At 45.5% G+C, this 14623-nt stretch overlaps 1 protein-coding gene across 1 annotated transcript; it reads left to right on the top strand.

Annotated features, from left to right (window-relative positions):
- The first annotated feature begins 254 nt into the window (after positions 1 to 254).
- On the top strand, positions 255 to 14047 carry HIF1AN (hypoxia inducible factor 1 subunit alpha inhibitor). Its single transcript, XM_055300191.1, has 8 exons — positions 255 to 444; positions 710 to 960; positions 3674 to 3822; positions 5698 to 5843; positions 6651 to 6757; positions 7175 to 7238; positions 7472 to 7582; positions 8414 to 14047. Exons 1-8 carry the CDS (start codon positions 268 to 270, stop codon positions 8456 to 8458), a joined length of 1050 nt encoding a protein of 349 aa, XP_055156166.1. The 5' UTR covers positions 255 to 267; the 3' UTR covers positions 8459 to 14047.
- The last annotated feature ends 576 nt before the right edge of the window (positions 14048 to 14623 follow it).

A 14623-nucleotide genomic window follows, 5' to 3' on the forward strand; every position in this document is an offset into this window, starting at 1 on the left:
ACTGACGCAGCAGTAATATTTGGGGGATTCGTTAACCAGGTGATCAGTGAGTGAGTGGGACTAACCTCTGCGCCCCAAGTCTTCACCGGCGGAGCTTAGAGTGTAAAGCTGTTGGTCACCGACAGGGGGAGCTCCCCCACGCCGGGTTCCGCGTTCTTTGTGTCTCTGGACTGCTCTCGCGCGCAGTCCATCTCTATGGTTTCCGTTGTGTTTTACCCGGAATAGGCGGGGCTTCCGGTTCCGGTGGGGCTGTCTGTAGCGACGGACATGGCGGCGACAGCGACGGAGGCTGCGGCCTCCGGCTCTGAAGAACCCCGGGAAGAGGCTGAAGGCCCCAGCCTCGCCTGGGATGAGTCCCAACTGCGTAGTTATAGCTTCCCGACCCGGCCCATCCCGCGTCTGAGTCAGAGCGACCCCCGGGCGGAGGAGCTTATCGAGAATGAGGTAGGGGGCGGGGCCCCGTCCGAAGGGGGAGGGGGAAGAGACCTGGTTGAGAGAAGTCAAAAGCGAACGGTCACACAAGGCGGGCATTGGCCGGGCTGTGGACTACGGCTTAAGGGAAGATAGAGGAGGAGGCGAGGAGAAATGGGACTTACGGAGTTCGTGCTTTTTCACGGGAGAAAGTGTTCCGAATTGGGGAAGTTGTTGGAGTCATGGGACAAGAATCGCCAGCTCCGTGGGATGATTTCATTTGTTTGTTTTCACTTAGGAGCCTGTGGTGCTGACAGACACAAATCTTGTGTATCCTGCTCTGAAATGGGACCTTGAATACCTGCAGGAGAACATTGGCAACGGAGACTTCTCTGTGTACAGTGCCAGTACCCACAAGTTCTTGTACTATGATGAGAAGAAGATGGCTAACTTCCAGAACTTTAAACCCAGGTCCAACAGGGAGGAAATGAAATTTCATGAGTTTGTTGAGAAACTGCAGGATATACAGCAGCAAGGAGGGGAAGAGAGGTAGGTTCCCAGATCGTGGTTTTCCATTGAATCAAGGGTATCCATTTTCCTTTCTTGTAATTATTTGAGCATATGGAGGAGTTGGATGAGTTCTGTAACTTCAGAGATGAGACAATTATTAGATTTGAACTGTGACTCTGTAGCTTTTTGTCATCTTCATTAAGTGACAGTCACAGTCGCGTAGAAGGATTAGGTAGGTGAACAAAATGAGTGAAATTGTTTCGGTGAAAACTACAATGAATCTGAAAGCGTATGCCCTGTCAAAATGAGAAGTCATTACTTGACTCTTGTTTCTACTTGGGAGTGAAAGGTTGCCAGATACACTCTTATTTTTTGAGAAGCCAGGAATTAGGATTTTTACTTTAATTTTTTTTTTTTTTTTTTTTTTTACTTTTAAATGTGGGCAGCTAATTCAGATTTTTAAAAATACTGTGAGGTGCCATACAAAAACGAAAAAACAACTATCATTGGATTTAGCCCTGAGACTGTCAGTTTGCACCCTGTATCATGGCACATTCAGAACTGACTGTTCTCTGTGCTTTTATCCTTATATGTGAGGATAGCCTCTTTGATAGGTCCCAGACAGCCTTCAGTTCCACAGTATAACATTGCTTCTGGGGAATTGCTTCTGGGGATACTGAGTATCTCCATCTCACACGTGGTGCCCAACTCTGGGCTTGTCTTTAATCTCCTGCCTCAGTTTTTTTCCTGACTCTCTGCAAATCCGTTTGCTCAGCAGCATGTGGCTGAGCGAATGGATTTGAAATACCGTGTGTGTGTGTGTGTGTGTGTGTGTGTGTGTGTGTCTTCCTGACATTTAGCAGCTATCATAGTGCTAGGACTTTGACCAAAAAAGAATTTCCAGGGTCTCAACTGATTGATCAATTCCTTATGTTTTAAAAATACATAAGTTTTCTGCTTAAGGTTCCTCAAATTTTACATAGCATGTACATGTATATGTGCACACATCCATCCCCTACCCCCCAACATTAAGAGAGACAGGTCGATTAAATGGTGCTGGTGGAATGTAACACATCGAATGAACATTTGCAATGGAAGGAGCATGAGAAAAGACACATGATTCCTCATTCCTCAGTCACTTTAAGTTTCCTGCCTCCCAAAGGAAGAGTAGTTTGCCCCACTAAGTATATGCTATGAGTGTAGTCTGTACTTTATGAGTGATTCAAGGAAAATTTTTTTCTTATGCACAAGTTTTGCCCTACCAGCTGACTTTACCACCAGTCAGTTCCACTGTGGAATTGGGCAGGTTGTTATGATTCAAGGAATTCTGTGATTCCTCTTTGAGCACTTTTGACCATTTACTGTAGAGATGTAATAGGAGTAGTTTGGATTCATGTTTGGTGAGGGGTCTGCCTCTTTCAAAGTTACTTGGCAAAAGTTTTGTATGAATATTTTATTTCTGGGGAGAGTACAAAGGTTGAGTTTGAGTCTTGAAGGTTCCTTGTTTCCCAAAAGGTAGCTACTGTTTAGAACTTACCAAAATTTCTAGTAATATTGCCTTAAATATCCTGATTCTAGGCACTCAGATACCTTTGAGCCCTTTGAAGTAACATTCTCAGGACTAGAACAGGGCTCCTTACAGGGCTTCTTTTGTGTTTTCTCTTCATGTTTGCCCTTTTATTAATGTTCCTTGTGGGACTTGAGCAAATGTGTCTGGGTTTTCATATCTGTTAAGTAATTTCTGGTCTTCCTCGGTGTATAGGAGCCCCGGGTCTGCTGAAAGCCTGATGAAGCCTTCAGCTGTAGGAGGCTGCTACAGAGAGGTGGCTGAATTAGTTAAGATAAACTAGGCTTCAAGCCAGAGGCAGTGACTTGAAACAACAAAGGTTTATTTAGGTTTATAACAACAGTTACGCTGCATGTCCATCGTAGGTCATGTATAAGCTCTGCTGTTAAGCCATCTTTTTCATTTTGGGACCCAGATTGCCCCAGCAGTTACAGTCTGAAACCTTGCAGCTGATTAGCAGAAGGAAAGAAATGTGGTGGTAGTCAAATTACAGTTTGGAAGCAACACAAATAATTTTTGTGGACGTCTCATTGGTCAAAGTGAGTAAAATAAGCAAGCGTGGCTGCAAGGGGATACACGAGAATTAACTCCACAGGGAGGGAACTAGCTCTTCGTGAACAGTAATATGATCTATCATAATAGATAGAGCCCCATTGAGGGCCAAAGAGGATGTCTGAAGCCCTGAGAGTCTCTGGAGAAAGGCTGATTGATCATTCTAGACTCTGAATAGATGTTGAGGAATCTATGAAATTGTATGAAAGTCTTATGTGTATGTAAACTTTTATGGAAATGTTCCTTGGATTCTTAGATTTATGCTGTGATCCAGAAAAATTTAAGAATCATTTCTTCAGGGGTGCCTGTCTGGCTCAGTTGGTAGAGCATGCAACTCTTTATCTTGGAGTTGTGAGTTCAAACCTCACTAAGGGTGTAGAGCTTACTTAAAAAAAAAATAAAAGGAATCACTTCTTTTTAAAGTAGCAAGTTAGGTGTTGAATAGAATTCAAAGAAAGATAAGCAAGGATTGACAAGGATTCAGTTCTGTGAGAATCTGTCTTGGATAAGATTTGCATGGCTGCAGCTGTTCTCTGTGAGAGGTACTGGTGTGGATATGGATTTCCAGGTGTGTGGAGGCCATGCCAAAGGACCGTATGTGCACTAATGGCATTTTATTCTCGGGGAACATAGGTTGTATCTGCAGCAAACACTCAATGACACTGTGGGCCGGAAGATTGTCATGGACTTCTTGGGTTTTAACTGGAACTGGATTAACAAGCAACAGGGAAAGCGTGGCTGGGGACAGCTGACATCCAACCTGCTGCTCATCGGCATGGAAGGTAAGAAGTCTTTCAGAAAGTAGCATAGTTTGGAGTTACACAAACCTGATTTCCCGGCCTGTCTTCACCACTCATTTGCTTTATGACTTTGAACAAGTCATTTGATTTTCTTAAACCTTAGCTTCCTCATCTGTGAAAGGAATATGATAGTATCTTATAAATAGCTATGAAGGATAAATGAGATAGCACATAAAGCGATTTATGGACTCTAAAAAGGAAAATTAGTTCTCTCTTCCCTTCCTCAGTTGCTGCATGAGCATGTATACTTAGGTATTAGGAATCTTCCTGCAATATTATTCTTTATTGAATTTTCTGTATTCAGAACATTTTTATTTCAGTAGAAGAAGAAAGCTTATTTTTTCAATATAAATTGGACCTTATCTCTTGAAGGTTAACGTATTTATGGAGTTAAGTCCAAAAGGTATAAATAGGCATGTAATGATAAATCTCTCTTCCACTCCTCTATTTTCCAGCCTTCCGATATCCCTCCCTGGAGGCACCATATGTTATTAGTTGTTTGTGTATCCTGTTGGAGGATTTTATGCATACACGAGCAAATATGCGAATATATTCTTTTTTTCCCTTCCATTTGAATGAGAGGAGAAGCCTTTAAACTCCAATCATAGGAAGGAGAGCGGCTTACTAACTCTTTCTTACTTTTATTTCTGGTACTAGCTCAAGGCCAGACCTGTAAATGGTACTTAGTAAATGGTGAATAAGTTGGATTAAACAAAGAAGCAGAGTAATTATTTGTTGTCATTCACTACTGGGTTCTGAAGCCTTGTTTCCTCCTTTATTGTCCTTTCTTCAGATTTGGATCCTTTGCTGTCAGTGTTAATAAAGATTTCTACCAATGAAGCTTATGGATTGTACCCCTAACCTGCCTCTTTGAAACCAACTCTTGATTAACCCACCAGGAGCTAGTTTTCTGACTTACTTAGCTATGTTTTTCTGTTGCCTTCCTGCCCTTTGGTAGAGTGCACAGAAGCAGATCCCTCAGGTAGGGTTGAGAGAGCAAATCTCCTTTGAGGGTGCACTTGGACTCTCAACATTAAAGAAGGCCACGCTGTCTTGGCCTACCCAGGAAGACCTGGGGAATGTTTTTTAAACTCCATGCCCTGCAGAGGGCCCCTTGGCTCTCAGGGATTGTGCAAAGGATAGACAACAGATGAGATCCCAGTTAAAAAGAGTAGATGGAGCATACATACACTAGGGTAGAACTAATTCAAGTTAGCACCTTAAATAATTTGCCTTATTCAAATTATAGAACACTTCAGGAATCTGATATGCTTTCCCCATGCCTCCATGAAAATTAACAGCCCCATTGTTCTAAGAAGTGTTGCATTCCACAAGTGTATTAAAGTGGGAGCAAAGGTTGAGAATCTCTGAGCTCCAAAACAGCTACCCAAAGCAAGTATATATCCATACAACTTAAAATAACTGGTTAACTGTCAAAGAAGATTATGCATGTGTTGTTGATACCAGTCATTTCAGTTGTTTGTAACTTGCTTTGCTACCCTTGAATTCTTGCTGTAGTCAAGAAGAGTACAAGTATGCAGAGTATATTACTTTGCCAGACTTGTGAATATCATGTTGATGTGCTGCTGCTTCCAGTAAGGACAGAAGCATCATTTATGAAAGTTTGCTTTCCTCTAATCGATGGTGAACTCTTAGCCAGCAATGGTTTCTGAACAACCTATTACTCACTGAAAGGGTAACAGCTAATTTGCTAAGAGTTGTAATTGTTATCAGATCTTCCCGATTCTGCTTGAAATTTTGATTGGGAACCCTTAGCTGAGAGGGCAGGCTGGGTTCCCCTCCAGCCTATGCACTAGAGCCATTGCTCTGAATAAGAAAATGTCTTTCCTTCTACAGGAAATGTAACACCTGCTCACTATGATGAGCAGCAGAACTTCTTTGCTCAGATAAAAGGCCACAAGCGATGCATTTTATTCCCTCCGGATCAGTTTGAGTGCCTGTACCCATATCCTGTTCATCACCCATGTGACAGACAGAGCCAGGTGAGCTTGTGTGGTCTGAGGAGGGTATAGAACTCCTTTGGGATCTGGGCTTGGCATGTCTTTCCCCTTCCTGTGGATAAACTCAGGATAATTTCACAGTGTAGCTCATATAATCCAGGCCCTTGTGGTGGTCCCTAGGTGTTTATAATGATAAACAGCCCCATTGAGCTAATTCTGGAGGGCAGACCCCATCACTGCTGCTGGTGCACTCTGGTTATCCTGTTTGAATGTGTATGTCTCCGTTGGATCGAATAATTGTTTTCTGTGTCATGGATGCTGCTACTTTTTGATAAGGAGAACGCTAGAATTGTCATATGTTACTTACTGTCTTTCTTGGATTTGAAAGAAGTATCTGGTTGACCTTATGGCCAACCAGAGAGGTCCTCTCCTTTCTTGAGGAGAAAACTGCCTAGCCACTTCATGCAGGAGTTTTTGCTGGCAGGACTATATGTGTGAGAGAAAGTTTCAGAGGATTTGGTTGAAGGATGCATCCTCATTCCTCATATCTGCAGGCCATGAGTAGGTTTTCTAACCTGCGAGCTGTGATGATTGGCTTCTGACCTCAGGAACACTGAGGCCCAGGTTTCTTTATCACTTAATCTTCAAGCATGGCCTATCTTACACCGTTTTCTGAGAGAGAGCGTGTATGTTTAATGTGTATATGGTATCTTCTGCTGAATATAATCTCTAAATGCATCTTTTTTCTTAAAGCCATCTTTTTATTGCCACCAAACTAGCACATCACAGTTATCAATAAAGATTTGGTGATTGACTGATTTTTTTTTTTCTTTCTCTTGAACCTCTCAGGTGGACTTTGACAATCCTGACTACGAGAGGTTTCCCAATTTCCAGAACGTGGTTGGTTATGAAACAGTGGTTGGCCCTGGTGATGTTCTTTACATCCCAATGTACTGGTGAGGAGGGGGTTAGGACTGGGGGCTTCTTGAGAGCTTTCTTTCCCATTCCCAGAAAAGCTGTATCTGTGTCCCTTCTGAGTTATGGCAGGATTAGTCTTCTGTGATCTACAGGAAGGTTGGCATATCCAGATGTGAGCATACTGAACATGGGGGAAATGACAACCTAATCTCTCAGACAAGATGACAGTTCCTCAGGTCCAAAGAGATCCCAGAGGCTTGAGGCTGGAGAAACTATTCTTGGCTCTTTTGTATTTGGAAACTGAACACCACTGCCTCTGATTCCGGGGTCTGTTTGGCAGGATGAGTATAAAGATAATGTCCTTATAATTTGTTTCAGCTGGACTTTTCCTAGTTTTCCATCTCTCCTTCTAGAGAATATTGGTGGCAAACAGGAGCATGTTTATTTTCTTACAGGTGGCATCACATAGAGTCATTACTAAATGGGGGGATTACCATCACTGTGAACTTCTGGTATAAGGTGAATATGGGTTTTTTCCTCTAGATGGGATTGGGGTAAGGTAGGTGTAATAAATGATTTGGGGGCAGGGCGGGGAGGTTGGCTGTCTCTAAAAGTGATTCCTAGGTCTTCGGGGAGATGAAGGAGGGTTGGGGTCAAACTGGGTTTCTTAGAAGGGGTGAAGGCACTGGAATCATGGGTTATACTGAAGCCTGCTGCTAAAGGCATTTCCTGAGCTGCTGCTTCCTTTGCAGGGGGCCCCCACCCCTAAGAGAATTGAATATCCTCTCAAAGCCCACCAGAAAGTGGCCATAATGAGAAACATTGAGAAGATGCTTGGAGAGGCCTTGGGGAACCCACAAGAGGTATGTGGCTGCCCCAAGGTGGCACTCCTGTGGCCCAGTGGGCAAGAGTGACCAGGGAAAATCAGGATTGGTGTCACATTCTCCATAGCTCTGTTTCAGTATCTGGTGTCCTTTCTCTCCATAGAGGTTATGGGCGTGTTCAGAAAATCTTTGTTTTCTGGTGAGAGCTGGGCTTGACTGGTGGATCAATTATAATCTGTTCCATGCTAGTGGTAATGTTCCCCATGGGGCTTGTGTGCCAGCTGGGGACCCCTGAGGGGATTCTTCTGGAATGGGAAGTGAGCAGTAAAGCATCTCCTCACGCTCTCCCAGCTGTGCCAAGGCTGCTCTAGGTAATGTTGAGACCTGCTTCCCACACAGGTGTGCCAGTGGCCCATTGGGTACCCAGGGGAGATATTTGTAATGCTCTTGCCTTCTTCCTATGGATAGCCTCAGCATCCAGAGGACCTGTGGGATTGGGAGGTGGCACCAGCCCCAGTTGCAGGTGACCGTTTCGGGATACAGACGCATTTAACCTTCTTAAAACTCATTTAAGAAGCATGCAGGCACTCTTGGGTTTTGGGGGATTATTGGCTCCTCTGACCTTCTGTCTGTCAGTTTGGTGCTGCTTACAGGGTATTGTGAGAGGGAAGGTAATACAATATGGGCCCAGAGGAGAGGGCCATGTCCTGGAATATTCTCCAGGAAGAGAGTAGGCTAGGGGGTTTACAAGATTGAATGAAAGCCTTGTCCCTCCCCTTGGCTGGACATACAGTGCTTCAAGACACACCATGTCTGGCTCCAGGGCCAAGGGACAGGCAGTTCTGACTGGCTCCTCATGTCTCTTCACAGGTGGGGCCCTTGTTGAACACAATGATCAAGGGTCGATACAACTAGCCTGCCAGGAGTCGAGGCCTCCTGCCAGGTGACTGCTAGCCCGTCCACACCGCTTCATTGATGAGGACAGGAGACTCCAAGCGCTAGTATTGCACGCTGCACTTAATGGACTGGACTCTTGCCATGGCCCTGGAGGCAGGTGTTTGGGGCAAGGCAGGGTGGTTGGCGCTCCACTCCCATTTGGAGGGACTTCTTGCCCTTGCCTCTGTGCCCCAGCATCTTCCCTCTCTGCCCCCCCCTAAGGTCCTGCATTCAGTGTGTGGAGTCCCAGCTTCTGGTTGTCATCACGTCTGTGTGTGTGTCCATCTGTCACCCTCGGGATGTGTGTGCGTGTGTGTGCATGCACACGCGTGGATGTATCTGTTCCTTGCTTTCTCCTTCTGGGTCAGGATGCCACTGCTGGCTCTCAGTCCTGTCTCCTGCAACCTCAGTGCCTCAGCCTGAGAGTTAGATGGTCTTGGATGCCCACGATGTTTGGGCTGCAGGGCCAGTCTTCCTCCTTCCAGTTTTCACAGTCAGGCTCTAGGCTGGGTGGGAATGGTTACTGGGACTCCTAATGGGGAGAGTGAGAAGGAGGCTTGCCTCTAAGAGCCTAGATGACCTTCCTGTGAGAGAATTAGAGAGTTCTAACTTGAACCTTTAAGCTCAAGCCATACATAGAAAAGAACCTTGGGACATGAAACCCAAGGATTATGCACAAGTTCCAAACTAGAGACACATACAGCTTCTCTCTTTCGGCACCAGCTCTTGCTCTCTGTGCTGAGTACCAAGGGAGTCCTCCTAGTAGTGGCTTCTCTAGGTTCTAGGGGTATAAGCCTGTGTGTGTGTGTGTGTGTGTGTGTGTGTGTGTGTGTGTGTGTATGTGTATGTCTGTATGTGTGTCTGTGTGTCCCCGTCCACACTGGCCTGCCTCTCTGCTTACCAAGTTTCTCCACTGCTTAACCTTATTCAGTGGGACATAACAGTGTAAGCCCCAGGGAAGTACAGCCTGACTTAGCCTAAAGCTTTTAAACTCAGTTTTATCCATTGGATGTTGGTCAGGTCTCACTGCAACCTGCTTGAGGCTGACTGGCTAGAGCCTCCAGGTCCTGTGACCCTCCCTGCCCAGGCCACATCCTCTCTTCCTTGGAGCTTCCTGGCTGAGTAGATGAAATGGGGTCCAGCTTAGGTAGCTAACTTACCACCTGTCATCCACCTCAGGTCAAGGACAAAAATGTAGCCTTGCCTCTTAAAGCCAGCACCTCTGCCAGACCCCACTGTAATGTTCCACAAACACCCTTGAAAGTCAGGGCAACTGACAGAGCACAGAAGTGGAATTTCCTTTTCGGTTCATTGTTACTTGTGGGAACCCCTCTCAGGGCTACAGCTTACAGCTGGGCACTGCACAATGCAGAGGGCCATCAGTCACATGATTCAGTAGAACTGGGGCCACTGGAATTGGGCAGTATGGTGGCCTTATGGCCCTTTGTTTTCTCACCTCCACTTCCATCTCTATGCCCCTTCTCTCTGTCTGGAAGGAAAGAAGAGTTGGAAAACTCTGGGGTTTTTCCTTTTTTTTTTTTTCTTTTGCCAAAGGTTTACTTTCAGTGTCTGAGCTGTGGCTCTAACCCCCAAAGCTCAGTTTACAGTTACAGCGCACTGATGGACTGAGAGGGTGTGTGTGTATGCATGTGTGCACCTGTGTGTGTATTTTGGATAGGGGTGTTTATTTTTAGTGCCCCATTCTGGGGTTCTCTGATGCAGTGTGGGTGTGCAAACACGGTACCTACCTTCTCAAGTGTAGTTCTTTCAAATATAGCCAATGCTGGAAAATGTGATTGCAGTGATCTCCATCCCTCCATTTCTTGGGAAAGAGGAGCATTAGCAAAGAAAACAAGGCAGAGGATAAACGTGACTACAGCCAAACTTTGAAAGATAGCAGATTATTTTTGTTCTCCTTAGCAGGTCTGCTGTGTTCCTGGCTCAGCCCTCAAAGATGTGGGCGATGTGCAGCAGGGAGGCATGTGCCACTCAACTGATCCTTGTTGAGTGCTGTGCTGACACAGATCTGACCTAAGGCGACATAGGAGAAGGGTCCTTTACAGGATTGGTCCTGACCCTTGGGTAATATAATAGTGACCCTGATTATTAAGACACCTAATAACAGCCTAGTGCTTTTATCTTTGGTTCTCATCCTGCCAGGTAGGTATTTTCCTTTCACAGCTAAAGAAATGGACTCAGAGAGGTTTCAGTGATTAGTGGCAATCAAGATTTGAACCTAATGTTAATTTGACTGCAAACCCCCTGCTACTCCCTATCCACAAAACTGTTGGTTCTCCTACCTTGCCACTTCCCTTGAACTATAGTCCGTCCTCAGATCTCATGCCACTGGGCATTGTCCATGAGGGTCCACAAGGTATAGCTTAGGGTAAAAGCTTTTTTGGACTCCAGCTAAAAGCTTTTTTGGACCACAAGGTATAGCTTAGGGTAAAAGCTTTTTTGGACTCTTGGGAGAACTACTGGGAAGCCCTGTTCTAAGTTAAGAATGCTGGAAGGAGTGTGGGGAAACTGAGTTCTAGATCCCAGTGCATTTTTTTTTTCTTGAATAGGACCCATAACTTCTCCCAGCTTGCTTCTGCACCTGTAGGATTGAAGATCCAGTTCTAGGTGATAACTAGGAACATTTATTCATATTCTGTTGCCTCCTTTTCCCCCAAGGAAAAGACCTAGTCTTTTCACTTAGGGCTAAGTTAGGGTTGTTTAGGCTCAAATTCTACTTGCAGCTGCAGAAACATATCTGCTCTGTTGCTTACTACCATGCTAGCCAGCAGAGTGGAGCCAAGGGAAGGTGGTGGGGCTTTGGACCTGAATGGAGGTCTGCCATGTTACAGGCTCCCACTTTCACATCAGCAGGTACAAAGGAAACTGCTCTTTTGTGAAGTCAAATATTTGTTGGGGGGTTGGAATTCAGGGGAGGGAGGAGGGGCTGTTCTGGGCATCAGTTGAGCAGATGCCCAGGATGCCTGGAGGAGACCAGCTTCCCCTACAAATCAGAGCTCTAAATTACAAGGTTTTTACCAACGCGAACAGTTGGGGGAAGTCGTATGCTCTCATTTGCGTAATGGTTTCTGTCACTGGTGATTAGACACAGGATGAAGGAAAAGAAATTTGACAATTAGGAATGAGCGATCATTAATCTGAATCTGTTAGGAGACAGAGAGGGGAAGGATCCTTATCAATGGGCTAGCCTAGTATGGGGACACTCTCCCTCTGCCCCCACCAAAGACTCTTGGGCCACATACCCTTCCATTGTTCCCACAAGCGGGCTGGGCTGATGTTTCTTGACAAACCCTAGGTAGGTACAATCCTCAGTCTGAGCTGGATACAGTATATAGGCATGAGCCATCAGAGAGGTGGGTGTCAAATGCAATTGTTAGGGCAAAGAATACTAATGAAATGGTTTTGACGTGTTTGCTGTTTGTGGAAAAAATTCTTTCAATCAATACTCCAGATAGCCCACCTGTGACAAATGTTTGTTGCATTCCAGCCCTGCAGGGTGTGGAGAAAACCTGGTTTTTATCCCCTAGAAGCTTCTACTTAGTTGGAGAGGAAACCACACAAAACAGCCAGAGGTTATGAGGCCATGAATCTTGTGAGGACAAGATGAAAGATTGTGGAAAAAGGAGGAAGATAGTAGAGAGCAAGCTCTCCCACCAGGCTCCTCCAAGGCCTGGGGCTCCTCAGTGGGGGGACTCTTCACTCCAGGCCTCCTGGCAATGTTGATTTTTCCCAGTCCATGCAGCCAAAGTAGTTGCTGAAGGGCACTGAGGCGCCCCACCCAGGAGTGTGCACAGGGAATGAGATGACATCTAGTGGCCTGAGTCCTAAGGTGTGGAGGGTCCCGATTTGTATCTTCCCAGGTCTCCGTGGCACCTTAATATGCACTTTTTCTGGCTTCACACTTCAAGCACTATGTTAATTTGCACTAGTTGCTGTTTGTTCCTCAGTTTTGTGACTTGCATGTGGTGGGTTCCTTAGATCAGAGGCTCCCTCAGAGATTGGGGACATGGACGGTTCTTTGTCTCCTCTTAAGAGTGTGAACTTCCCACAGACAGGACTGCATCTCTCTGAGGCTTCTACTCTTCCAGGTTGGGTATGGAGTTTTTAGTAGGGCAGTGGGGAATAGCCCTCAGTGACTAGTTTTACCCAAACAGGGTGGATGCGGGGATGCACCTGGAAGTGGCTCATGAGGTTCCAGGGGCCCTGGCTTTTCAGCCCTTTTCTTGTTCTTCTCTGGAAATTTCAGTTCTCACCCTTCAGTCCTTCTGAATGCTCTGGTGTCTTCTCAAGCTTCCTGCATGAAGAGATATTCTAGCTTCCGTTTCCAGGGCTCCCTCAGTTTCTCCCACTCAGGCTCCCTCTGTCCAGTCTCGCCCTCAGGCAAGGACCTTTTTCCTAAACGGTTGTCCTTTCTTCAAAAGCCCTATGGCTGCAAGTATTTGGATAGACTTTCTCTAGGATTTCCACCCCCCCCCCCCAGGCTTGACCCTGAGCATCTTTGAGTTATCTTCCTTTTTTGACCTGCTCATTTATTCTGCGTCTGCTCTGCCCTCTTAGCATCCTTTTGCTAATTCTATGCAGTCTGATTAGCTTTTCTAACTCTGGTGGCCCTTTTGCTAGTCTTCAACTATCTCTGTTTAATCATCATAGGTCTTGGGTCCTCAGTGTAGCCAAAACTGAGCACTTTCTGGTACATTTCTAGGGGACGAGGCCTTAGACACTGGCAACATTGAGGCCCAGGGACCTGTGGTCTATGGGGCCTCCAGAGCTGGGTGAGGGGAGGGTACCTAGAGTCTTAGATGGTGGAGAGCCAGTGAGGAGGGATTGGGTAGGAGAATCCCCAGGTATGGATCCAGGCCTGGCAAGCGAGGGTGGAAAAAGCAGTTCTGTGTTCCCATCTAAATGCATCTGTGCCTTACAGTCGGGGATGGTGGGCATTTTGTGAATGTCTCCTAGTTTATTTCAGGTGTCTTTGGCAATGCTCTGAGTCACCAAGTTTGGCTGGCCTCTGGATTTCAGCAATTGCTGGAAGAGAAACAGCATACTGAGTAGTTGATACCAGGAGCGGAGGTCTTAGATGAGAAAAGCCGTGGAAGCTGGGGTAGCAAGGCAGGGACTTGGTGATCAGCTTACCCAGGCTATCTTGATGCCTCCAAGTATTTACAAAAGCTGACTAAAGTGAAAAAGTGAGGCCTCACCTTCTTCCTTACCTGAAGTCTGTGTTTCAGATAGTATTTGGGGAAGGAGTATGTGTCCTTTAACTTCCAGTGAGAAACAGTCTCAGATAATGTTTTAAAGCATGGATTTTAGAGCCAGGTGTCTGGTTCAGATTTCTAGCTTTACTACTTAACTAGCAGGTTTAACCTTGATAATTGACTTATCTTTTCTGAGCCTCAGTTTCCTCAACTCTAATGATATGTATTGAACTGAGGGGGGATGTTGAGAATATCTACCTCAGGGTTGTTGGATTAACTGAAACAATGTAAAGCTTTAGCACAGTACCTGGCAAGCACTTAATAAATGGCTGTGGTGGTGGTGGTGGTTGTTAGATTTATTATGTAACTTATTCAAAAACTTGATCTTAGCGGTTTGTGAGCAGATTTCCAATGATTTCTCTTCTCAAGAAAACTGTAGCAAAGAACAAGGAAAATGTCCTGTAGACAGTTACTGAGTTGAAGGCGCACAAAAGGGCCTTAGTACCTAAGCCTTAGAGGGAGGGAAACAGGGAAGTGTCTGATACCTTCTGCCTGGTCGACCAGAGTTTACCATTCTCCACACCCACCCAGGATCAGGGTAAGAAACCATCAGGTATGAGCTCTCCTAACACCATTTGAGGGGTGAGGGCAGCTGAATGGGTTCCCGTCACTCCTGGAGCTATGCTGACTTCACATTGTGAGATACCACAGCAGTCATGTTGGGCTCCATTGGTTCAGTTTCATCCCATTATCCTCAAAGTATTTAAATTATATGTAGGTTAAGATGGTTCTGGAGTACAGGGGTATTCAGAAGAGAATCCAAAAAAATAACAGACTGGAATGGAATCTTAATAGCTAGCATTTTCAAAGTGTCCTGGAGCATTTCTGCTTTAGACCCTGTACTAGTTTGTACCCATGTGCTCTCAGTTCA

The sequence above is a fragment of the Nyctereutes procyonoides genome, unplaced genomic scaffold, assembly GCF_905146905.1.
Source record: "Nyctereutes procyonoides isolate TBG_1078 unplaced genomic scaffold, NYPRO_anot_genome, whole genome shotgun sequence".
Taxonomy (NCBI): Eukaryota; Metazoa; Chordata; class Mammalia; order Carnivora; family Canidae; genus Nyctereutes; species Nyctereutes procyonoides.